The following is a 25,684-nucleotide window of genomic DNA, read 5'->3' on the forward strand; positions in this document are numbered from 1 at the left end:
TAAATATCCCCTAAATGTCAGCTGCATTCATGTTTCCATAATGGAGGCAAAACTCATACAGTCATGTGAAAAGGAAAAAGAGTCTCACTTATCAATAAACTCACTGAAATGTGAAACACTATGTCTGCTAAAAAACAAAAACAAGAGAGAAAGGTTTTTGGAAGCTGTACAGAACTTTAGAAAATATCCCGTGGGCCCTGCCATGTGCTTATCATTCTCTCTGGTGGCTATTGGAAAGACCACGTGCCAAGGACTCCAGTTTATATGCTTTATTCAAGGAAGCCTTGGAGCTGAAAACCAGACGTACAAACTACAAATAGACCAAAGAGTGTGGGAAAACCAGCAAGTCAAGAAGAAGTTGTTTTCAATATTGAATATTAAACGTGTTTTTTTGTGCAAGAAATTTCTTGACTCTTGATTGCTCAAGTCATGCCTCTTTTAAGAACTTTTATGTTGGAGTATAACAGGCACTGGAGGTCCAACATCTCTACACTCTATGTTTAAATCATTTATCACAATTATTGACAGGAGTCCAACCTCAGGTTCAGATCATCACACTAATATTGGATTCAGATTATGCAGACTCTATTATCAAAATGAACTTTTCAGCCACTCATACAGTTGCAAGATGGCCATGTTTGAGAAATTCCTCTCTCTGAACTGGGGGAGTGGAGCTATCCATCCCACGGTAATGGGTATGGCAATTTTTGTTTGAACTGGTCCTTGAGTCCTGCAAATTAAACACAGCTGTGTAAAGCAAATTAAAACATAAGCAAGGCAATACGTGGCCAGTTATGTTTGACAGCACAGCTGTTTTTTCAGAAACATGGAGAGCTGTTGTTCCAATATCAAGTAGGCCATAAACCCCTGGTCAATGTTTTTTCTAGCATTTGTTAGAATTGCTAGATGTCCAGTGTGAGATTGATCACAGCTGTCATAGGGCGACAGGCAGTTACAGGTTGCCAGCCTATCATATGGCTAACATAGGGACCGAGACAGTTGACATATCACTCAACACTTTAAATTTGAAAACCATGTTCGCATCACTTGAAAGGTCTCAAGATGACCAAAGTCAGTATGAAATGACGAACATAAATACATAAAGTTCTGTGCAAATCCATTCAGTGGATATTTAGTCTCTCAGAGTGGAATCCTTATAGTCTATTGTGAAATGGTAGAGAAGATATTGATTAAAGGATTTTGACTTAAAAGTTTGGATAGTTTTATCTGTGTCTAGCTCTACTGAAAAAGAGTCATGACAACATTTAAGGCTGTGGCTAAAGGCTATGACACTGCCCTGCCTACTTTGATGTGATTTTTCTTTTTTCGAAAGCACACAAAACATCTCTTTATTGTTTTAAATGTTTTTTTTTTTTTACAAAGTTAAACTACAGCAAAAGCTTTAAGATTTTCTATTAAGTTTATTATTTAGTTTGTATTGGTAGGTATTTGACTGCATTAAGTTTTTATTGACTCCTAGATATTATCGTTGCCTGCCCTATTGAAGATATTTGTGCACACTTTAGTGCACTGATCATCTGCATGTGCATGAGTTTGAGAAGAATTCTCTCACGTCTGGTAATTATTCACCGTTTGTTTTTCTTGCTGGATTCTTTTAAAAATTAGCCATATCTGCTTTCGTTCTGTGGGCTCCAAACACTCTCGAGCACCTGTATAAATTACAAACAGAAGTTTGGTAAATTTCCACTGGCAATGTGCGCGCACAATCCAGTGATTATTTAAAGCTGAGAGTGACCTTGAGGTTGGATAAGGGTATTACACTGTCAATAACTTGATTCCCTTCAGGTTAGAATGAAGCCAAATTTCCAATGTTCAAGCAAAATGTTTTGTTTGCTTTCTTGGTCATCATTAAACTGGGTGGTTGATTTCATGCTCATGTCTGCATGCTAAAAATTAAGCTATGCCCATCAGTTGGCTAGCTTCATGGAGCAGGCAGTTGCCCTTATCAGCTGCTGGGACAGGAATGCTGTCAGTCTTCTCATCTACCTCATAGCAATACAACAATGTCCTAAAATGTCAAACTGTGTCTCAAAGCTTTGACAGTATAACACCATGGTAGAACATTACAACTGGATCATTAGCTGAGTTGTCACTGAAGCCATGCAAACCTGTGTTGAGGCAGTTTAGGTGAGCTGTGTTGACAGCAGACACACTGAAAACTCATCTGCCAGATGGCTCAGGGGGAGGGCTTCAACCAGGGAGCACTTTAATCAATCTGATTAAGGGGAAATGCTGCCTGTATTTTTAGCCACTCCATTGCAGACCAGTGGCCATTCATTGAATTTTGTTTCATTAGGTCTTATGTTTATCTCGAGGAGTGGATTTATAAATGGGGGGTGAACTAGAATAAGAGAACCATGAGCCATTTTAGGTAATGTGGTTCTTAAGATCATTTTATGAATAAGATAGTTACTCGATTATTCCATTAACAATTGAGTACAATTGTGACCTGACTTGACCGCTGAAAGTGACAAATTACAGATTGTTCTGGAAAAGGGTAGCAGTTTGTTCCTGGAGCTGCAGTCTGAAATACTGACTAAATGCTATTCAATCCCAAGAAGCAACATGACCGTAACATGAACATCAACAAAGATCTGCTGCAACAGTCAGGGGGATTCCAGTGAAATTTCTTTCAACACATAATTGTGTTTGTGAAAGATGATTTTGGAAAACTGAAGTGAGACTAAAATATGGCTAGAGACAGCGGTTCTGTGTAATGGATTGGAGTGGCAACAGCTGTCAACAGTTAACCTGCATGGTTGATTATTTTAACTGATGTAATGCAATAATGCACAAGCAAGGTCCAGAATTAATGTGGGTACATTTTGATTTGTCAGATTAATAGATTTGGGTCACCAGGCAGGTGCATGGTAAATCATTTGAAATTACAACTATGTGTTCTTTGTGTGCATCCATCCACTGACACTCTCAATTCATCTGGGATGTCAGTGCATTGGATCAGAGCTGCTCATACTATTTAGATATTTCTTCTCTTAATATCTGTTAGTATTTATAGGATAGAAATAATGTTTAAGTTTAAGTGCAGCAGTGTTATCTATTAAAACTGTTTTGATCTAAAGAGGTTCAATATTATCTGCTCATAACTGTCTCCTTAAAGTCAAGCTAAAGATGAGATTGTATTCTAACAACTGGAGGTAATTATTTTTACACAAATGATAGCTGATGCAGATTCATGGGCTGTAAATGGTTAGTTTTTTTCAGTTTAGTTGACCTCCTAATTGCAGATGAGCCAAAAAGATAATTATGCACCCCTTGTAGCAACCACTATCTCAGATAAACACAATGATAAATGGTCAAGCAGCATTGTTTTTCAATAGTGGCAAATTGAAAATCAACAAGAGAAATGGACACTGATGTGAAATTCATTACTAGAGCCAAATAAATCATCAGTATTCCCCAAGCAGAGCACTGTTCATTGTTAGATGTGATGCAAAGAGGAAATGCATTACTCTGTGTGCTATATCATTCACGGTAAGAATGACTTTCGTGTCATGCCCATAACAAAATGTGTATGATGTCAGTAAGTGGTTTGCAGTGCACTCGGCATTGCGTGCTTCATATTTACACGAAGACTATGTAAACACACACTTCCTCTGACAGATTAGGGATGCAAGTCTTCCTGCGGCTCTGGGACCTGTGTCTCGCCATGACTCACTGTCCCAGCTGGTTGTCCTCTTGCTTTTATATTTGAATTGTCATATCGTCTAAATATGGAGCTACAATAAGAGTGTATTTATGAGTTCAAACTGCTGCTGTGTAACCTGGGAGGTGTATTTGTGTGAGAGTGTGCCAGTGCATTTCTGTTTGTGGAACCCTAAACTCTTGTGCACAGATGTGCACACAAGGGAGTTGCCTGGAAAGACCTGAACATATAAGACAGTGTTTTCAGGGAAGAGTGGCATTTTTTTTTTTGTTTGCTCATCCCAAAACAGAAGAGGGTATATGAAAAACCACGAAACAGAGAACTATTAGCTTAATAAGACACAATTAAAGAGCATCATATAATCAGTCTTGTTTCCCATTTCCCACCATTTCACTGTGTATCCATGTGTTAGGAGGGGTTGGGATCTTCATGATCTTCATTACCAAGTATCATTGCATGATAAAAAGGTTTGTTGGGTTGTAGTGTAACCATGTGCCATTTTAGAGAAGTAGGAAATCCATTAAAGTCAATTAGTCAGTGAGCTAATGGTAGAAAAGCAAACAATAAGATAATTTACAAACCCCAACAGGTATTTCCTCTACTTTTCTTGCTCTCTATACAGGAACCAGCATGTACAGTTATGTATGTTTAACCTCACACTGTTGTGCGTGTTCAAGCCTTATAGCTTTTGTTGCACCCTTATAGAGTCCAATTCAGTCCAAATGATGGATATCAAAGAACATCAACATTGATTTCTGTCTGCACTGAAAAAGCACCCATTTCATCATCTCATGCTGCAATTGACAAGTCAGGCTCAATATTATAAATGCTTTTGTTACAGTATGTAACCGGCTTCTTTTTCTCATTTTAATTTCTTTATATTCCCGTTGTAGGAAAAAAAAAAGAACTACATTCCATGTCTCTTTCTACACTTTGTGTTTTTTTCTTTTAAACATAGCCCTGCCTTACATACAGTGCATTCATACATATAGTTTTAACACTGCTACCACTAATGTGGGTTGTAACTGTCTTTTTCCTCGCACTAGCAACACTAATAATGACACAGCTTCAACCGTCAATCACTTTGCACCACGGAACCCCACAACAGCAGTGTGCCCTTCTTTGACAGCACTTAAAGCGTGAATTAAAAGCGACAGTCCAAGTGACACCAACATAGTAGGATATGCAAAAGCCCTTGCCATCTAAAAACAGGTAAATAAACTAGCTACAAGACTCACCACTGACCAAAGCAATGAGTGTCAACACAGCCTCGAGTCAATCTCTGAAGACTTGCACAAAATGGAAATGTCCTATTTATAGCCTGACTCATGCCCAAAAATGTCAGGACAACTGTTTTTCACTGACATTGCCTGAAACAGAGCAGCCGACGAAGGTTGAAATGATTGAATAGGAAGGAGGAGAAACAATTGAAAAATCTGATTGAGCACAGTAGTGTTCACTTGTCCTTTAGGGAATGAGTAAAAATGCCTGCACATTTAACATTTTGTATTTCTGCAAAATAAATTCAATTAAATACAATTTAGTAGTATATTTACTTGTTTTTATGTACTGGGTATTTTGTCTCTTTCTTTTGCAAGTGATAATATAATATAAAGAGTCTGTGACTAGAAATGTGCAAAAGTCGACAAAAAGAACAATGTACTTAACAAAACATTTGCTCCACAATCCCTCAACATCATGACAATATCAACTTAAACAAAAACACTTACCATATTACCAAATATGTGCAATTATTGTAAAACCATAGATATTGAAACACTGGTATACCATGACCATCACTTAATGAGGATATCAAGTAATCTCAGTAATGTGAGGAAGCCAAATTTTGATAAATCAGTACTGATTTATTTTGATGCTTCACACATATATATCATTGCCACATTAATGCCACAAGACAGTAGAAATGGAAAATTAAACAAAAAGTAAATAAATAAATCAAGCTTATGTTGATTATTTTCTGGTCTATTCCAGTTTTGTGTCTTTTGGCCCAGAAATACACCCAGATTTGAACACAAACTGTTCTCACCCTTGAGTCTGTCCTAAATTATCATCCTTCAAATTATTTATTAATCTATTTTGTATACAAGATCTGTTTTTTTTTGTTGTTGTTGCTGTTGATTTTTTGTTTTTTAATCATCAGTGAATCACTTGAATCCCAGCCAAAAAAAAAAAAAGAAGAAAGAAATGGCCCAGTTAATCCCTAATAGATGTCATCTGGACATTTCAGAGATCAGACAACAGACTGGCTTTCATATGTTTTGAAGAAGGCACAGTGGTATTTTTGTCCTTTTGAGCAAAAAGCTTTTTCCACCAGCCTCTGCCAACTCTTACCCAGTTTAGAACCAGTTGTCAGTTCCTTCTCGTGTATTTCTTAGGGATGTATTGATTTGTTCACTTTTGCTGAGTGCCATCTAGGCACTGGTTACAAAATCATTTTGTCAGCATATCAAATTCTGCCTAAAGAAGGTACTGGTCTGGATTCAATATCACTCAGGTTAGCATTTTACAATGCAGGGGTGGGGGGGGGGGGGGGTGGGGGGGGGTGGGGGGCTGTCACTTCACACTCTGTGGTTTAATGAAAAAGTTAATTATAGATAATATAGAAAATGTCAAATATATGAAATTATACAACAGAGTTTAACACCTTTGATACTTAATGAATTAGGCTGAATTCAGATTTAAGGTAATGAATTAAGCTCTTTTTTTAATCACTATCCTCTTTAAGGGCACTTGCTGCTTGCTGGATCTCATTGGAGTGCTGAAAAGACAGTTTATGCTTTTTCATTAATTTTTTACATCCATTCTTGTGATGCTCCACTATCTATCGTCAAACCTTTCGCCTTACAAGTATCAGGAAACACTGCCTCGTCCTTATTTCTCTGACATGAGATGCCTAATTGCCCGCTTTTCCTCCACCCCTTTTTGTTCCTCTCTCTCCCTCTATCTGTCTCTAGAAGTGTGACTGCCTGCTCAGCCTAGAAGCCTATTCGGCAGACCAGAAGCGCCGTGTGTGTCAGTGCCTGAAAGACAACATTGACAAGCAGCTCCAGCTTCACAGGAGGGAGCCTCCCGTTCAGAATTTTGAACAGGTATGATACACTGACACATGGACACACATATCTAGGAGCATTTCTGATTCCATTCGAGGCCAAAGATGAATCAGGAAACACTTGAACACATGGGAGTGCATATTTTTGTGCATACCCCCATCACAGATGCCCTGTGAACATCACACACTTCCAAGCCTATACAGTCAGTAACATAAAACACTTTCCTGCAGCTCACACTATCATAACCAGTAGCTCTTGAATTTTTTTTAGACAAGTTTATTGCTGCCTTTTATGTGACTGCATTTGAGTACTTTCTTTAGTTTAGTTGGTGTCATCTCAGCGTAATTTCAGCTCTTCCTGGCACGGCTCAGTTCGTAGGAGTAGATGTTTGCTTCCAAAGCAGACAGTTTGGTGCCATACATCTCGATGAATTGAACAACAACAGAATTAATTATTTTGTCTACCGGATGGTTCAGCAGTGGTGTGGTGACAGTGGTAATCCAAAAAAGAAACAGATTCAGATAAAAACTGTGTGATTTGAAGTTGGAGTATCAACTTGTGGTTTGCTCGGCTGCCATCACACAGTACAATAGTACCGTGTTTACCCTTGCAGACACATGCAGACACGTTAGTGGCAACTGTTTTTTTTTACTTTAAACGAATGTATGTGGTAAGAACATGCAAGTCAACTCCAACAATTGCATGTTTCCACCTTTTACATTTATATGGTCAGCATGTGAGCTCATGGTTGCTTATTCATCCATCCACAGAAACACAGCAACATTAGCTTTCATTGTGAGGTGTGTATGTGCCAACCTGATAAGGGTCCTGTAAGACCACTCTCCTTTTGGCTCAGTTTTTATCTCAATATAGTAAACCCACCAGCTGGACTATCAATCCAACGCACCGAAAACCCCTAAAATGTTACATAGAACTGAGGGTAGCCACAGATTTTGGTGGTACTTTGTGTAGGTTCTTCAGCATTGTGTTTTAGCTTAATTTTTACAATCCAACTTTGTAGAGCTGTTACACCATGTGATTGTTTAAATTATCGCTGGGTTTTGTTAATTCTATTCCACATCATTCAGAATTCACAAGATCGCCATCGCATCTTTAAAAAATGAGTTAGTGGGGCATCTGTTTAAGGCTGTAGCGAACCATGACTGCCAGTCCTTGGCCCCTCTGATCGTAATTACCCAGCTGGGGAAAAAAAACAACAACCTTTAAACACTTAAAAACTGTTTGTCAGTAGATTTAGATCATTTTGATTTTGGTAATGTGGAAACAGTGCAAAAATAAAAATAAGTTATGTTTAAAGAAAATGCAAATTCTCCTCATCAATAATCATGCTCTAAAACAAGCTGGACTTGCTCTCAGTAGCCAAATGGTGACAACAGAGCAGAGAGCAAAATGCATAACAGCTGAGAACACAAAAACGACTCAATTACACCTGAGATCACAGTGTAACAGTATCAGAGTGCACCACTATCCAAACACTGCTGGCTAGCACTTTCGAGCGTTTCTCCATAAAGCCTCTCACCCAAAATCCTTCACCTTGTACAAGTCGAGATCAATGCAGACCTAAGTGCTACCAAGAATAAATCCACATGGCATTTTAAAAGCATGACTGCAGAGTGAGGTCTGATCGTTTCAGCTGGACGTAACCTTCCATATTTCTTCAACTACAGAAACCAGGTTCCTCAATAAAAAGGGCTGCCAACAACTCAAGCTAAGAAGTCATTCAGCATCAGTATGAAAGTAGCTCTCTTTTCTTTGGGCTGAAATGCTGGTGATTTGGTGCTACTTCCAGTGGTTTTGAATATGAAATATTGCACCTTTAGATTTGCCCTTTGACTGACTTAAAGTGCTCTCTTGGCTTCACATGGCCTGAATTAAGGATGGCAGCTGGTGAGTTTACTGTGGCCCAATTTGGTCATTTCAAGCATGTCCCCAGGGATATCTACCCAAGACAATTCTTCTTTCTTTCTTTTGTAAAGAGAGAGCTTTAGTCGGTTCAAACTTCATTTTTGTGAAGGATTAGAATATTTCTTTTGTTTTGTTTAGATTTTGTCTGATTACTCTTCCTCTTCCTATTATTCCTTCTTATTTCCAACACTATTCTCTATTCTTGCCAATTTAATTGCTAATGGTTTTTCTCCTTTCTTCATTCCTTACTTCTTTCATATTCAATTAACAACAGATACATCCTATTCACTTCCCAGTTCATTTGAGTTTAACTGAAAGGTGATTAAAAAGGATAAATAGCCTTGTGTAGATGGCACACCTGTTTTGCATTAGGGCTTCATTTTCATTAATGCATAAAAGAGAGGAAGAAAGAAGGAAAGGCCGGCAATCTTTCATCCTCTTCTCTCTGCATTTGCGTGTATTTATTTATCAATTTATGCATGTGTGGGCCTCTCTCTTTCTCTGTGTGTTTATGTTCTATTGAACTTCTGCTTAATCTGGCAAATTCTATTGGACTTGATTATCCAAAGAATTCTGCAATATTTGACTTACGTTGAGGCTGACATTGAACTTGATGAACTTTGCTCAGGAATTCAGCAGATGTTACATTTTAGACACTTTTCCAGGGATTAGCTTTCAGACAGTGTTTTACTGCTACAAAGTTATCCATCAGGAATGTGTCTGAATATGTTCTGCAGTGACACAATGATCAAAGCATGTGCACGTTGCGTTCTTTGCTTGTGACCACCAATGATCGGCATCAGTTAGGTGCTCCCAGCTGAACAAATAAAAATATTTCCACACACAGCAGTGTTCAGTGTGATCAATAGCCAAACGACTTGGCTAGCGTGCTGAGTCACGTAAGTCAATGCTATTTACGCAAACTCTATTGACAAAGTAGTTTATGTTTCAGCGCAGACATGGTGCAGAAACTGGGATTTGATTCTTCCTTACCTGGTTAAGTAATACACATTGGTTCTGTCCTTGTTAGGTCAGTGCTCACCTGAAACACGAGCTTTTCAATACAAGTCTGTTTAGAATATTAATTCAAACTATTGGTCAAATGTTTTTTGCTGATTTAAAAAAAACAAAACAACATTAAATCTAAAATGCCACAAGACTGCTTAGTCACATTCGGACAAACTGTTGCAGTAGAATTCGTAACAGCAAAGAGAAGCTCTGCCGCTTTGAACTCTGGGATTGCAAATTGTAAAGTTATAGTGCAAAATAAGTGTAGTATTTTCAAGGTAAACTGGGAGAGAGATTTGAATCAAATTCAACCCTAAGATTTGATTAATCACATGTGGGCATGTTTAATGGATACGACATGGCAAGGAACTGTAGAGACGTTTGTTTACTGAGCCATAGAGAAATGTTGGCATTCTCACACACCGTCCTGACTTTCTTTGGAAGTTCAGACAGCCGAGGCATGGGAGAAATAAAGAAATTAGAAGATACACACACATATAAGATTAACCAACTGAGATGCAATCAGACTTGGCCTTTGCAAGCTACTAAATTTTCCATGCCTATGATGAGGACATTTCTATGCTATTTAGAGGCTGCAAGTTTAAAACGAACCATTGAATATAAATTGTACTTTTTAATTTAGAAATTCCATTGATGGGACCCATGTAGACATTTTTCTGTAGTGGTTTGATATGGTCAGACATATTTGTCAAAACATACTAAAGATGCTCAAGGTGACATAAACAGCATTTTCAGTAATTCATCATTAATGACTGTATAGTGTCAAACGGGTCATGTCAGAGGTATCACTCCCGTTATTTCTATTTTTTTTCCCCTTGTAATCTCCTAACACTATAAATGGAAATCTGAAAGCTGTCCCGAAGGCAAGGAAATGCACTCTTAATCATAACATTTTACATCTAGACAAATTAGTTCACTTTTGATTGTATTTCTCCAGAATACCTTAGAGGCAAATAGTTTGTATTAAGTCACATCCAAGTGTGGTTAATTATAAGTAAATCGGTTGTTTCAAGTGAGGGGGATCTGAGGAGAAAGACCTTGTGGAATCCTCACTGCTGTGTGGGAACCTTTAAAAGCAAAGTTTTCTGTGTAGGTAACTTTATTTTGGTGGAGAAAAAGAGGCCATGCTCCCACAGATAGACATTGGCAGACACATGTGGGTCACATCCTTCCACAAAAAAATATCAGCTTTAGATAGATGCATAGCAAATAAGATCTAAAATCTGAATCACTTCAAAATGCAGAAAATCTGCATTCCTTGATAAATAAACCTGTGCATCTTGATTTTGTTCACATATGAACACTTAAAGTAATCTCGCTGCTGTTCTCACAAACAGGACTTTGTTTATTGAGGAGTTCAGAGCAGCTCAGGGATGTTCTAGGAAGTTGACACGAAAGACTATCCCTTGATTAGTACATACCATACCTAATTTCTGAATCATTGCTACTAGAGTCTTTTTATTCGACTGAATAGGTTATATCTTGCATGTTCCTGCCAGCGAGTAAGAATTGCAAGAAAACAAGCTTTGGCTGCCTTCGGATTCACTTATTTCCCTTGTGTCACAAGCTGTAATTCTCCCCTTCATGGACAAAGCCAAGTAAACCAATACTTAGCTGAAGTATGCACCTCAGTCAAGAGTTCTGTTGAAGTATGCAGGAAAAGTAGAATCCACTCTAAAAGAAAAGCAAACAGACCGACTCTTGTTATGCTTTTCATTCATGTTTTCCAGCAAATGGGCTTATTCCTTCTGAGTGTTGATATCAGCAGCTGCCCCTCTTTCTTTAGTCCCTGAAAGCTGCGAATGCTTCTCATTGGAAAAATCTGGACATGCTTGCTTAATCAACTGGATGGTCATGAAAAAGTGGATCTTGATGAGAATTTGCCTGTTTATGTTTGGTGTGCAGCTTTGTTTACTATCAGCAGATATTAAACAGAAAGTTTGTCAGTCTTGGTCAGCCTGATATTGAAAAGTTTTAAGCTAAACATGAATGTGTAAGCTTGACCAGAACCTTATCCAGTATTAACTCGCTCAGGCATGCATGTGGTTCACTTTATTTCTTGTGAGAAAACATTTTTGGATGATTCTGACTTTCAGCCAAGTGTGTAACTTTCGCGTTCTTGTGTATGCCTCAAATTGTTGGTTTTTTTTACATTAGAAATACACACTTCCTTACTACTGTATGTTTCCAGCTACTATTTCTGATGTGTGCTAACTTTAGTTACTTCTGGATCAAAGGCTGTGACAAGAAGTGGATAACATGCACAGAGCGTACTGTAGCATAGCGTGAAAGTACTGACTGAATCAGTGTGAGCTCAGGCCTTGTGTCTCTGCGAATAAACAGTCCTACTAAAAAATGATGGGAAGCAGCGACACTGGTGGCAAGTTCCGGTGAAGCAGGTGAGGATAAGGATGGTCCTCTCATATCGTCCAAAATCCCAGCTAATGTTCAAAACAGTTCAGCTATGCCCATTTTCACTCATTGTCCTCACGAGGGTAGCCATGCAGACTCCGTTGTGTTCAGTGTCAGCGCTGCTCTAAGTTCAGTCTTTATTTGCCCCCTTTGCTCTGATTTGTTTAGTGCAACAAAGCAGACTCTACAAAGGAGGAACTGCCTGCCCATAGATGTAAGTGGCATGTTCTAAAAAATTAAAACAGTATATGTCTGCAGCAATCAAAAAATGTCCTATAGAGAGAGTCAAAATATCTGAGCTTGACTTATACAACCACTTTGATTACTCTTCATTTTAAAGAAATTGCCAGAACTCCCACAGCTCTGTGCCTCATACATGCAAATCTGTTTTAAGTGAGTGGTGTTACCACATGTAAAAGAAAAAATAAGCTGCAGCATTATCATCATCTCTTGTAATTGTTTTACTGAATATGTATACATTAAACAACACACTATGTCTCACTGTGACATCACTTCCTAACAGGAGATGTGTTAACTCCATATTTAGTGACAGGAATTCTATTGTGCGTAATGGCTGTTAAAACTGCTCATGAGATGATTATTTTCTCATTGTATTAATTTATATTATATGGTAATAAGGAATTTAATGCCTCATGAGGGGTGAATGCACTGCTGACTTAGAATATGTATTCAAACTCTTTCAATTGCTTTTGTTTTCATGTACATAAACATTTGGCCTTGTGGAGCGTGTCCCACAGCAACTTCAAGTCTCTGAGGTCCTTCACTGGAAAGCTTCCGGTACATTCTCGTCTGCACAGCATCGGCCACTCGGCTGCTGGAAAAATAAATTTACACAGCTGCACATACACACACAAGCGCTCAAATGGGAATTTGAGAGGCTGGCGATTTTGTAAATGACAGCCACACTCACACATCGTTGTATTTGTTGTGTAATGCTTCTCTGAGTTTGGAAGAAAGCAAGCTTTCGACATCTGCGCATACAGTATGTTCACATGAACAGTGAAAAAAGATGCTGCTGCAAATGAACAAAGTGGGTCTGTTAAGGTTTGAGGGCAGCTTGTTCTGTTCTCTTCTCATTTCACATTTATGAGAATCTATTTTAGCTGCGAAAGTGCTTATAATGCAGCATTTATGTTGCAGTGACGTAGTTTAGCAAGGAAGCTCTCTCACTCTCTCCTTGTGTTACTCTTTTTCCAAACATGTCAAACTGTTGATTCATGATGAAATTAAAGATTGTGGTGATTGCTTCTCCTTCCTGTTGCCCAAATTCACCACACACACCCTCACCACCTCAGGCCAGCATGGAGGCACTCAATCAAAGATACATGAAGTTCAAGGACAGATAAGAAGTGTCTGAAAATGTTTAACTGTTGAGCTGCATATCTCACCACCGGGGAACACTGCATTTTAAGCAGCAGCAAGCACAAAATAACAAGCACAAAATCAGCTAATTGCCCCAGTTCAGTTTCAGATTGACTAGGAAAAAAAGTCCCATTCAGCCAGATTTGTTGGAGAAGATTTTTGAAGACAACACACACTGGCAACATTTTGGCAGCATCAGCTTGTCTCCTTCTGTATTTCCCAGTAGTTTTGCCGCATTCATCCTTTGATTGGCACATGCCAGCTTTTCTTTGTATTCTGCTTTTTTAATCTGTATGAAGGATTCGCTACGCGGTGCAACAATGCAGTGGAAGTTCTCCGAGAATATTTCTTCCAGTCTGAAGTCTCTTTGGGAAACTGAAGGAGTAGATTTAAAGTCAAATGTACACCCCCAGTTCCAAAGAAGGATTTACAAAGAAAGGTCTTAGATGACAATCAGACAAGATTACCGGTCATACCAATTGTCAGGGGGACATTTTATGATAGCATATCATGCATAGAAGATGAATATCAGAAATGTTAGTCTGGTGACAGTAGTCCAGGTATGGAATTGGTTTTGGTGAGGTAGTAGAGTGAGGACAGGACTCCTCTCACAAATGTTTATATCAAACACAGGTAAAATGGCATTTTTTAAAGCCCTTCCTGGAAAATCACCACTCAGTTTACATTTACTTAACTGTCAGTATTTGAATAAAAGCAAGACTATGGTAAACATCTTAACCAGCACATGCTCTTGTTTCAACATGTCTCTTGCTCTTCTTGGTTCTCTGCAATGAAGCAGTTTTTCCTTCTTTGTCTCTAATTAGACGTGGATGAATTCCATTTATCTTCACTTTGCTCGTCACCTCTGTCCACACATACATGTAGACACACACTCTCACACACACACACACACACACACACACACACACACACACACACACACACACACACTACGCTCATCACATGCTATTTCTGGGATGTGTTGTCCTGACATCTACATATAGAATTCGCTCATTGAGATTGTGCGGATGTGTGGAACTTTGTTGAAATATTTGATGTAACACGGTGAAGCCATGATCGTGTTTTTAATGTTAACAGACAACATCTGTCAAGAAGTGAAAAAAAAAAGAAGAAGAAAACAAAGAAGAAAGATGGTGCTGTTATCATTAGTTGATCTTGTTTTGTAGAGTATTTGTGTTTTATTTGATTTCTTTTTTTTTTAATCTAATTTGTGTCAAGTATTAAATTATCAGAGATTTGATGTAGAAAAAACAAGGGCCTTTTTCGTGCACATGCAGCAGACATGCTGTCTGGTGAGGATGGTTTTCTGCTCACAGATGCTGTTATGTTTGCTCGTATCCTGCGCATGTGCCTGGTTTTCACATGCATGGATTTTGAGTCTAATTGGATGCCAAAGACAGCTGTTCACTGGCAGTGACAGTGCCTCTTTGTGATTTTGTTGGTTAATTTGTGTGAATGAAAAGCATGAAGCAACAGCTCTATCTAAAAAATATATAGAAGTTGGAGATTCTTCTTGTAGATTTTGGCTATCTTGTAGAAAATAGTCTGAATCCAGCTACTATCACTGGAAAGTGTCTCATAGCCTCATACTTCTGTGAATCGTAGTTTGTGGTTGAGAAATAGAAAAACTGAACAAATAATAAGTCACAAGATAAAAAAATAATCTTCTGTTTCTCTTCACTTTTGCTCTTGTTTCTCTCCGCATCACTCTTTTTGTAGGGCTTTAAATTTCCACATTTTATTGCACCTATTAAATGCTTGTTTGCATTCTTCCACCTTCACTAACTATCCGTTTCGCCGCCTGCGTTTCCTTCCACCACTGACCTCTATTTGCCTCTCTGTCAGTCCCACACAGACGCAGACACACACACACATACAAATATGAGGCTGGATGATGTTAATCATTGTGGTATGTGGTGCTGGATTAATTCCCTGGAGTTTCTTTAAGAATTAATGATTTCCATTTGATGGAATGGTGTTTGGCTTTTTTTTAGCTCACCTTTAACTATTCATAACTGGGTTATGTAATGGCAATGCATCAGCACAGAAGGTAGCGTAGATAGGAGCCGTGCAGACTTAGTCCTAAGAAGGCAATGCACAACATGAAATCCTTCTACTCTCAGTTTCAATTATGCCGATTCTTTATTCTAAAAAATTATGTCTGTGTCAACCAAGCATGTAATGAAGGTGGGATAAGGGTTTAATTAGCACATTAAGAGGCTTGTTCTGATATGAGGACCTTTTTGATTAATACAAGTGTTTGATGACAGTTGGGACATCAATAAGTGTCAGCATTTTGCCGACAAATAATGAAAGCAGACATGAAAGTAGCTGACGAAAAAAAAGCAAATAGTGAAGTCTAGTTTGCCTTAAGTTGATATTTTACTTTTTAAATGTCACACATTACTTTATACATAATCTGGATTTGTTTTTCTCCAGAATACCTTTAGCCACAGATGGAGAGGGGGACAGCAGTCTGTGCAGTGTAATTGACAGTGTTTGAAATAGCTGTTTATGAAGCCCTTTATAAATTAGCACATGATATGATTAGATAAGGCCCGATGAATAGCTTACTCCCTTCAGGTCTGAAGCAGACACATGGTCAGTATAACAGACCAGACTAGTGTGTGTCTGTTTATATATGGGCCTCATTAGGTGTGAAAGACATGGCCCTTAACATCCTGCTCTTTGATAGGTTTTGAATTGGGGCTTTGATTTGCGACAGAGCAAGTTCTAAAAATAGCATGTTGGGGAAGAAAGAAGGGAAGAGGTAGGATGGCAGAATGAGAAAAAACACTCCAGAGACTTGGTTGCATTTGAGCTTTTCCATCACCCCCTCTACGTTTTTAATACATCCCATTTTCACAACTCCTCCTTTAGTGCTCACAACTCTGTCTCTCCCCCCCGATTCCATCTGTCTTTCCTTTTCCCCCCTCCTTCCACCCACCTCTTCCCTCTCACTGTCTTTCGCACACACGTTGGCATGCACGTTATCATCGAGCTGGGGCAGGAGCCGGGACTGCAGCAGCAGCACTGACAACAAGCAGGATAAGGAGGAGAAAAGAAGCACTTACACATCCGAAAAAAGAAAAAAAAAACACAGAAGAGCAAAAATCACTGGATTAGCATCCACTTTTGCTGCACACGTGCTCCTGCAGTATAATTATGTGTGGATGAACTGTATCTTTCTTCGCCTCACTCTGGGACACACAACAAGAATAACACAAACATATACGCTCATTCAAAAAAGCGAGCACACTGCGTGTCCAGATGCCGGTGTCTAAGGTAATGGATGTCATCTTTTTCTGGCATTGTATAGAAGCTTAGACTAAGGATCTTTCTGAGACTTGTGCTGTTTTCTCTGTAGTGGGGATTAGATTTATTATGTGTGCATGGATGTTGAATCCGGTTGTTAATGTCAGAGCATTGAGGTTACTTGTGTAGTAAGTAAGCCCATTTTATATGCTGCAACCACAGCTGTCCTGTAAATTCTGCCTCAGATGAAAGCAGAAATTTTATATCTATTTTTGTGCCGTAGCCTTCTCTTGTGAGATTAGTTGCTGGATATTAATGTTTCTGTCATTTTGTGTTTTAAGAGGCATATATTACTGGCTTTATATTTTCTAAGCAACAAGCTCACGTTTATTATTCGTTTTGCTTTTAGGTTTTTTTCAAGCCACCCTCAGAATAGGAAAGAAAAATAGCCCCTGTTTTTTCAGAGAAAGTCAGAGTCACAGAAACTGTATGGGTGTGATTTGATTGTACTTTTCCGTTTTTGTTCTTCTCGCAGTAAGAGGCATTGAACTGTCACATACTGAGTGAAACTACCTTTGTGAACTGTTACCTTTTGAAGTGTTTTGTCTGTGATGGATAATTGTTGACCGGGGCAATTTGTGGAGACACAGCGAGGGAATGTGTTCTGTCTCTCAATGTCAGATATTCCTTGTCACACAGAGAAAATAAGGCAAGCCTTCCTCTTGTGCGGAGTCCAGAGACTTCTGAAATAACAGTGACAGAGAGATTAGAGAATTAATGAATGGAATTAATGAATGAATTATGTATTGTGACAGCCCTTTTTTTTATCAGTCACTTTTACCATTTGCTTTTGAAACAGTTTTTTACTATTGCTGATTGAGGATGTCATGTTACTAAATGTTAATTCTCTACTTTACTGGTCCGAATAATCAAAATCTGTCAAGGAGTTGGGGGGCCTCTATAGCTCACCTGGTGGAGACTGAGGTCTGTCCTACTTCTTGTCCGTACTCACTGCCTATGTCAGATTAAGACAAAAAAAGAAGAAGAAAACGGCAATGAGTACTTTTTCAGTTTCATTCATTCAAATGTTCTTTAAAAAGTTTGCTCTTGAGTACTGGATAAAAGTTCTGCTACAGCTTCTTCTTTCAAAAGCAACTCTACAGAATACTTTCATTTTTGGATAGTTTTCTGCTCACTGTCACAAAGTGCTTGAAGGGACTCGTTGGGTTTCTTCTCTACTTTAAGTGGCCTGAGATTATTTGTGTTGTGAATAGACAATAGAATAGGATACACATGTATATAAATGGTTTAATTGACATTCTCTAACTGAGTTTCAACTGTCTTTTTGTGGTATCTGTACTAACCAGGGTGTCTTAGTCACAAACTATGAATAAAAGATGGATGTAGCTACTGTTTTTTTTTATTTAGTGCTGTTCTGAAACCTTGAGTTTCTTATTGGCTCTCACCAGCTTGGAATTTGTGTCAGATTTGAAGTGTAGCCTGTGTGAGAATCAGAGAACATATGGAGTGCTTCCTTTGGTTGCTCCCACGGCACTCATCCTGGACTCTAAGTGTCAACATGCTTTATTATTTATGTTGTAATTTGGGATTTTTAACATGGCAGTCTGTTGGGACGTTTGCCATCTTTAGGAGCCAGCATCAAGAGGCAAATCGAAGAACCTGCCCGTAAAAACACAAAAGTAGTTAAATATGTCTATGCCTTATAGGAAATTGCATTGGGCTGCTTACAATTTGCCACCTTTGCAAATGTGTTTGCATGACTTTTTTAATAGCAAAAACTATCGGAAACTCGGCTCGGATTTCTCATTTTAAATAGAAAAAGTCCTTTTGTGCCATCCATGACTGGTAAAACGTGTTAAGCAATGCTGTTATAGAGTCCAAACATATCTATGTAATATGTAACCATGCAGTACATACTAGTGAAGAACAGTAAAACATAATGGGGCAATAATTGTCAATCAGTCACAACAGATTGTCAATGTTGAAGCTCACATTAGATTGTGGTGTCTTTCTCTACCAAAAGATAATATATAAAGCTATCTGTGTGCTCTTTTGTATTTTGGCACAAAGATCAGATCTTTAATTTTGATAAAAAAAAGTTACGAGGGCTTTTCTGTTACAGTATGATAGAGATGCTCTGTATTATATTAGTTTGATGCCCAAAGAAACATGAGCAAACAGTGCCATATATAGTGCCATATATGTAAACAGAAGAATTTACTAGGTGTTGCCAACCACATTGTCGACATTCACAGCCAATCTCATGATAGATTGGTTGCTGTGGGAAGTGAGCTCATCAGCTACTGTATAGAAATTTAAAGGAAGTTTTTGCTGTATTGTGTGTGCCAGATAGACACGTGTGTTTCTACACTACATACATTTGTGAATGTGTTTACACTGGATATGTGTCCATTGTATTCTTTTTGCATCCTGTGGGAACTTGCTGTCGTGCCTTTATGTCTTCACAAAGAAACGGAGGGTGGGGGTGTTGCGGAGGCACAAATGGACGCAATATGTGCACACATACGTTGAACAATATTTGCAGACACACGGGCAATCATAGAGGGCATTACAGAGCTGTTAGTATGTTCCCTAGGACATACACACCACATGTTTCTCTTTTTTTGCTTGTTAGTCTCTCCTCATTATCTCTGTCTCCTCCCCCTCTCCCTCTCTCCCTTTCCTTCTCACTTGTTTGTGCAGCTTGGGAGTCTACCTTCTTTGCCTCATGGGCATTCTCTCCCTCTCTTTCTCTCTTCGTCTCTTTCCGTATCTCTGCACAGTTCACTTGGCCTAGTCCACACTGACAGAATCACACATACCAGTTCAGCTTGTCAGCCACAAACACTCACACACCAGTTTGACAACGGAAGTAGGCCACTTTTATGGAGATGTGTGGAGCGCCTCTATCTGCCTTTAGTGGATTATAACCTAGAACTGCTTCCTCTTGCCAGGTAGGGGTTTTTGTACTGTCACTTTATTTTCCATCTATTCGGAGCATCATTTTCATTTTGCGAGAAATGTACAGAGTTGTCTCATGCAAATGGATTTTATGGCAGAGGAGAAAGATAATAGAGGATTCATGCTATTATTTAGAGTTGCTGTGGCTGTTCTGCTGGGAGGCAAGGAGTGGTTTGATCCTGGGCAGAGGGAAGGAGGAAGACCGCAAGATGTGAAGAAAGATAGGAAAAAGCAATAAAGGCCCATTTATCACTGGGTATCTTTATGATAGGCTCATATGAAGAGGGTTTATCATTGTTATGTACAGTTTTGACTTCTGTAGTTTGTTTTGTTCTTATTTTTCTCCATTTATGTCTTTGTTTTCTTCTTCTTTAGTCGCTTCCACTGTCACTCCAACCACTCATCCCTCTGTCATCTAACAGCTTTAAAAGCTCTCTTTGATATTATTATCCTTATAATATCATCTCCCTCTCAATAAACAAGAGCTGTGGGCAGCATTTTTTAAACAACGGACCTCAGTTTGGTGCTTTTGATTTTCTGGTTTTATTACCTGGTTTGGCTGTATGCCACTTACATGTCTTTGCCTTCCACATGGCTGGGTAGTTGTAGTGGGATAAAAAGGGTAGACAGAGAGAGGAGGACAGTAGGAAGACAGCCATTAAGAGGACATACTCTAAACCATGTTAGAGCCAAGCTGAAAGTGATACAAACAAGAGGAGAGAGCAAACTGAGGGACCACAGGGGAAAAACAACAGGAAGCATACTGAGAAAATTGCTTTTCGCTTTTCCTCATTAGGTGAGTTGTGGGGTAATTCTCTTCTAGATGGAAAAATCAAGTAAGAGAGAATTAGCTGCAGGGTGTGTAGTGTATGTCGATGCCTGTTGATATCTAGCAAGATGATCAATAAGTTAAGTAAATGGTTGTTTGAGTTGGAATTGAATTTACATTCTGCTGGTGTACATACTGATGTTAAATCAAATAGAAGTTTTGAAGTACAATCAGATCTCTGCTGTCCTCCTTAATCGTATTGATGTCCATCTCGGGACGCTGTTTACGCATGCAAACAAATACACGGAGGCACAACGTGAACGTGAATTCTAAGCTGGTTTCACAGTCGCAGCTTGAATAAATGAGACATTTGTTCTAACCTCAGAAACAGTGTCACACACATTAAAATATCTTGTTTGTCACTGAGACACATGCACACCTACAGTAAAAGAGAGAAATGACAGAGGATTTATCCACATGCATACTGTACCCAAACACTTGTCCAGAGGACATCGCATTGGCCTACATACATTTCATGAAATCTTGCCTCAACTAAAGCCGAGCCGAAAACCCACTCCTCATATTAAAATGTAATGACTTACATTATGCTTCTTGTCGCCACATTGGCGACATTGGGAGGCAAGTCCTCACAATGTGACTTTTTAAACTGATTTATGCCACCACAAGTGCACACACACTTCTCTTCTCTCATTCTGTGAGGGCCTTTCCAGTCCTCCTCAGTGGTCACATTGTCTTCAGCTGCCTGGCGTCATGGGGCAAGTTACGTCAATGACATTTTCTCTCTGAACTCTCGCTTCTATCAATAATGGCTTTGCAAACCAACCCCATCTTTCCGCCCTCTCTGGCTGTGTCTGGTTTCTGGGATTCTTCCAAAGATCTGCAGGCGTCGCAGTGTGCCTTGTTATTCTGAAATTAATTAGACTGCAGTGGAAAGACTATGGGTTCCTTCCCAGTCTCACATAAAACAGTGTAATAGATTTATTGGTCCACAGGGCTTAAGAGTGTAAAGGTAAATGTTTAATTGTGAGGTGTTTGTATGGGTGTGTACTTGTATGAGTCGGGCTTGACCTTTGGTGGATTCCAAATCTGCATAATGTACTCCTGAACCCATGTGTGAACATAGCAGGTAGCTACTTTGTTCACATATTCACACTCACAGCAAGGGAGAGTATCTGTTGATGATGTTTCTATCACAGAATTGGCTGAAAACCAGAAGAATGCAAACATGCAGCATTGAAGATGGGCAATTGTCAAATGTAAAAGTGGAAAGGCAACAAGATTTTGCAACATATGTAAATGTTGCAAACGTTGCAAATGTTCAAACATATCGAGTAAACAGTGAGAAATTAACCAGCTATTGTGTGTAGCCGAGCCATAGTTTTTAAATCATGCCCTGCTTGTGCATGTATCCAGCCGCCAACTTTCCCCTTTACCAAATGGAGTACTGAATTTTGATAGTGACCATGTGTGAGAGAAAGATAATCTCCTGTTGTGTGCTTCAGCTGTGAAAGCACATCTCAGAACCTGATTCTTCAGACCTTGTCCACAGAATAAGTGCATTAAAAAGAAAAAAATCCAACCAAACTAGCTCTAGAACAGCCATAAAACATAAACACTCTCCAGGATTAAACTTTTGTTGATGACTTATGCCTCCACCACACCTTCCTACTTAAAAAGCTTAATCTCTGCAAAGAAGCATGAAAGTAGCATGACAGAGACCCGCCCCGACAGAAAAGAGAACAAAGATTTTTTATAGCTTTTCAGCCTCTGTTGTGACACATTTAGATGCGAGATTGTTGTTATTCTGCTTGCAAGTTTAACTGTGGATTGAAGTCTAAGTTGGTAATCTACCCATAAGGCCTAAGTTTTTTATTAAAAAAAAAGTCCTTGCCAAATCTTTCATTCTTGATGTTTGTTAAACTGATAATGTGTAATAAAAAGCAAAATAAAACCATCTTTAACGAGCCAAAGTCCATGAAACAACTGTAAAACATGATTGTGGGAGGAACAAAAAAATCCTTTCACCATTTTGACCACCCAACATGTAAAGAAATGTAAGTGTATTAAGTTTTCAAATAATTCTAATCTGAACATTAAATCATTAAATCAACCCCATCCCTCCTTATCACTAAATGTCATTACTAAAACACACCTGGAAGCATTCTCGCTACCTAACTTACTTAAGTTTCCCGTTTGAGCAAAATATCAAAGAGAGCAGCCTTTATACGATTTAACTGACATCTCCAAGGCTGAAGACACTGCCAAGTACTCCTGTGAGATGTTGAAGCACCGCTTTTATTCTGCTGGTCTGCTTTAACTGCTGACATAAACAACGTTCCTGCAAGCCTGCAGTACTGGTACCTGTGATCAATAGCAGGACAAACTTAAATTAAATATCGATGATATTGTCACTGATGGATGAACAATGTAGCTTTAGAACATTTTTGCCTATTTGCAAAACACTTTAATTAAACTGCAGACCCACATGCAGACTACAGTTGTTCTGATGTTCTTGCCTAAGCCAGTAGTCTTGATGTAATCTTCTCATGATTTAATAAGATGTACCTTTATATTCCAGTGTTCAGCTCTTTGATCTACAGCAACTTTTACGTTTGCTCCTTTGCTCCTCGCTCCCCTTTTCACGTTCTGGTTTCTGCTTCCTTTTTGGTCTGATCACAGTAACAGATAAGTAACTATTACTGTCTCATCAGTCTATTTTCAGTTAAATTGAGGGCAGGAGAGGTTGGTGCATTGTGGTGCATTTAATAAGGCCATTCAGAGATTGTTAATCTATATGGTTGGGTCCTTTAAAGAGGGTTTGGTATTATACAAAGCAATAATGGATCTTAGATCTTAAGACCACAGAGCATGTCAAAACATGCTTAAAATACATTTAGTTGGCATAGACATGCATGTCTGAGGACACGAATGCAATGTCTTGGCATCAGCAGCAAATATCAGGATTTTTATCATATCAGATAGTCCATGAGGCACATGCACATCTTATCCACGTTACGTAGAACATGTGATTGGTGGAATGTGGAAAATAAATCGGGTAAGTGTAAGTGTGTGTGAGTTTATGTAATGAACTCTGACGTGGACTGGAACATATGATTTCACTTTAGGCAGATAAACAACTTGACTATATTTGGTGGAAAATAACTTGGAACACAAACAAGGTTGTTATCACTCCTTAGGGAGATAACAGTAGCATCACATCCCCAAGGAGTCGCCAAAGACAATTTACCATCAAATCAAGCTTCTGAGTACTGGCGGTGGTTCTTGTGTGTACTTATGTGCCGTTAGCTCCTAGGACAAAGAAGGGGTGTGTGTTTCTTCTGACCAGGTACTCTGTATTGAATGTTTTTTTTTTTAATTCCTCTTCTTTTTCTCTGTCTATTAAAAGGTAGATTTTTTAAAAATAAGATAAGATGAAATAGATTTGAATTTGAATATTTTCATGCTTGTACTGTAAAGATGCTACTTAATTTTCAAATACTGCACTTTAAATTGCGTTAATGTATTTTTTTTAATTTTTATATTGAGATTTGAGATAATGAGAGTTTATTGAGATGAATTGTGGTGATTAATCTAGCGCAGGTAGCCTAGTTTATAGGTGGGAAGCTAAGAAGGGCCAATATTGTTGCTGGTGTTGTCGTGTCTGGGGAAACTAGATCAGAATTATGTGTTAGTGTGGTAGCTTCAGGGATTCTGGGTTTACTTCTCACTGGGTAACTCATGATGCAGAGCAGATTGTATCTGAGATAAGCGATCAACGTCTGAAACTAGCTGCCAATTCAAAATTGATTCGCTTCGAAGCAGGATTCACTCAGAGATGATTCCTGAGAGCTTGGAGTTTGTGGATCGTACAAAGGTCACTTACTGTAAGAAGCCTTGAGTGCTCAGTGACTGACTTTCCTACTTTTTGCTAGTATTATATTAGTAGATTCCTCATATTACTTTGGGATGGACTTGTCAGTGTTTTTTTTTTACTGGTCATCTACATGAAGCTGAGTGGAGTTTGTTTCAGAAAACCTGTGTTGACTTAGCGTGACTGCTGTTGTGAGACTTGGTGAAGCCAGGTAACAAAATGAAATGCTGGGCACAGACTTGCTTTTTGGTATGAAGGGAGGGCCCCAATGAAAGACATGCCCTCACATATACTGGTGACTTCCCTTATTGAGAAGAAGCTAAAAATACTCAACTTCAACCAATAGTTGAGAGAGTGAAAGAAAGAAAAAAAGAAAAAAAAAGAAAAAAAGAAAAAAAGAAAAAAAAAGAAAGAAAGAAAGAAAGAACGAAAGAAAGAAGGAAAGAAAGAAAGAAAAAAAGCCAAATACAAAGGCTAAATACAAGTTAACATTTTTCAAAGATAAAGGTGCCTCTTGTCTTGTGTTGTCATATTATCGTATTAATTTACTGAACAGTTTGAACCAGATAATATTGTTGCGAGAAGTAAAGTTAACTTTGTTGTGGTTCTTTCTTTTTTTACCATGATGTTATGTTTTCCCTCTGGTCTATGTAAACAGGATGTCTTCTCTAAACTTATCTATACTTACACATCCTTTTAGATCAATGAGCTCACTTAGACATCCAACCATAGAGATCCACCAGTGAGTCTGTGTGAAGACGAGAGCGGAGATAGAGACAGGGAGTGGCATAAGAAAGCAAGAGAAGAAATCAGGTCCTGCTGCTTGGTAGTGTAATCATTTGGACAGCACTTCTGATGCAGATGACTTTGGTTCACTCTGCTTAGAGATGGATTTGGCAAACTTAATATGAAATACATTAAACCATAAATTGCCAATATTGGACTTATTAGAAAATAGCAAGGGATGACTTTATTCTTCTTTAGTGTTAAGCCTAATGTAAAAACAAAAAAAGGATGCAGGAAATTAAAGGCAGGGAGGCAAGAGAAGGAAAGATAAAGATGAAAGATGGCACTTTGTAATTGAGGAGCGGGAGGGGTTTGGGGAAGCTATGATGACAGAGTTCATAGGTACACCTTTAGCTTTTGGAGAACACACACCACAGATGCTCCCCTGGGATGGGTCTCCTGTTGCCGTGGTAACTGTGGGACAGAGGTCACATGATTATCCCTGGGTGACAGAATGCAGGAAATAATGTCAA

At 38.7% G+C, this 25,684-nt stretch overlaps 1 protein-coding gene across 9 annotated transcripts in view; it reads left to right on the top strand.

Moving 5' to 3' along the window:
* The window catches only part of rgs3a (regulator of G protein signaling 3a), a 112,908-nt gene that overhangs the window by 49,193 nt on the left and 38,031 nt on the right, over nucleotides 1-25,684 (top strand). For 6 of the 9 annotated variants that reach the window (XM_072372517.1, XM_072372516.1, XM_072372514.1 and 3 more), the window contains one exon: nucleotides 6,661-6,795. In XM_072372517.1, coding sequence (XP_072228618.1) covers nucleotides 6,661-6,795 — 135 coding nt within the window. Of the gene's footprint in view, nucleotides 1-6,660; nucleotides 6,796-12,262; nucleotides 12,338-16,672; nucleotides 16,813-19,588; nucleotides 19,758-25,684 lie in introns of those variants that run through there. The other 3 variants (XM_072372522.1, XM_072372520.1, XM_072372521.1) reach the window with 3 other exon arrangements.

The sequence above is a fragment of the Leuresthes tenuis genome, unplaced genomic scaffold, assembly GCF_036924035.1.
Source record: "Leuresthes tenuis unplaced genomic scaffold, fLeuTen1.0.hap1 SCAF_19, whole genome shotgun sequence".
Taxonomy (NCBI): Eukaryota; Metazoa; Chordata; class Actinopteri; order Atheriniformes; family Atherinopsidae; genus Leuresthes; species Leuresthes tenuis.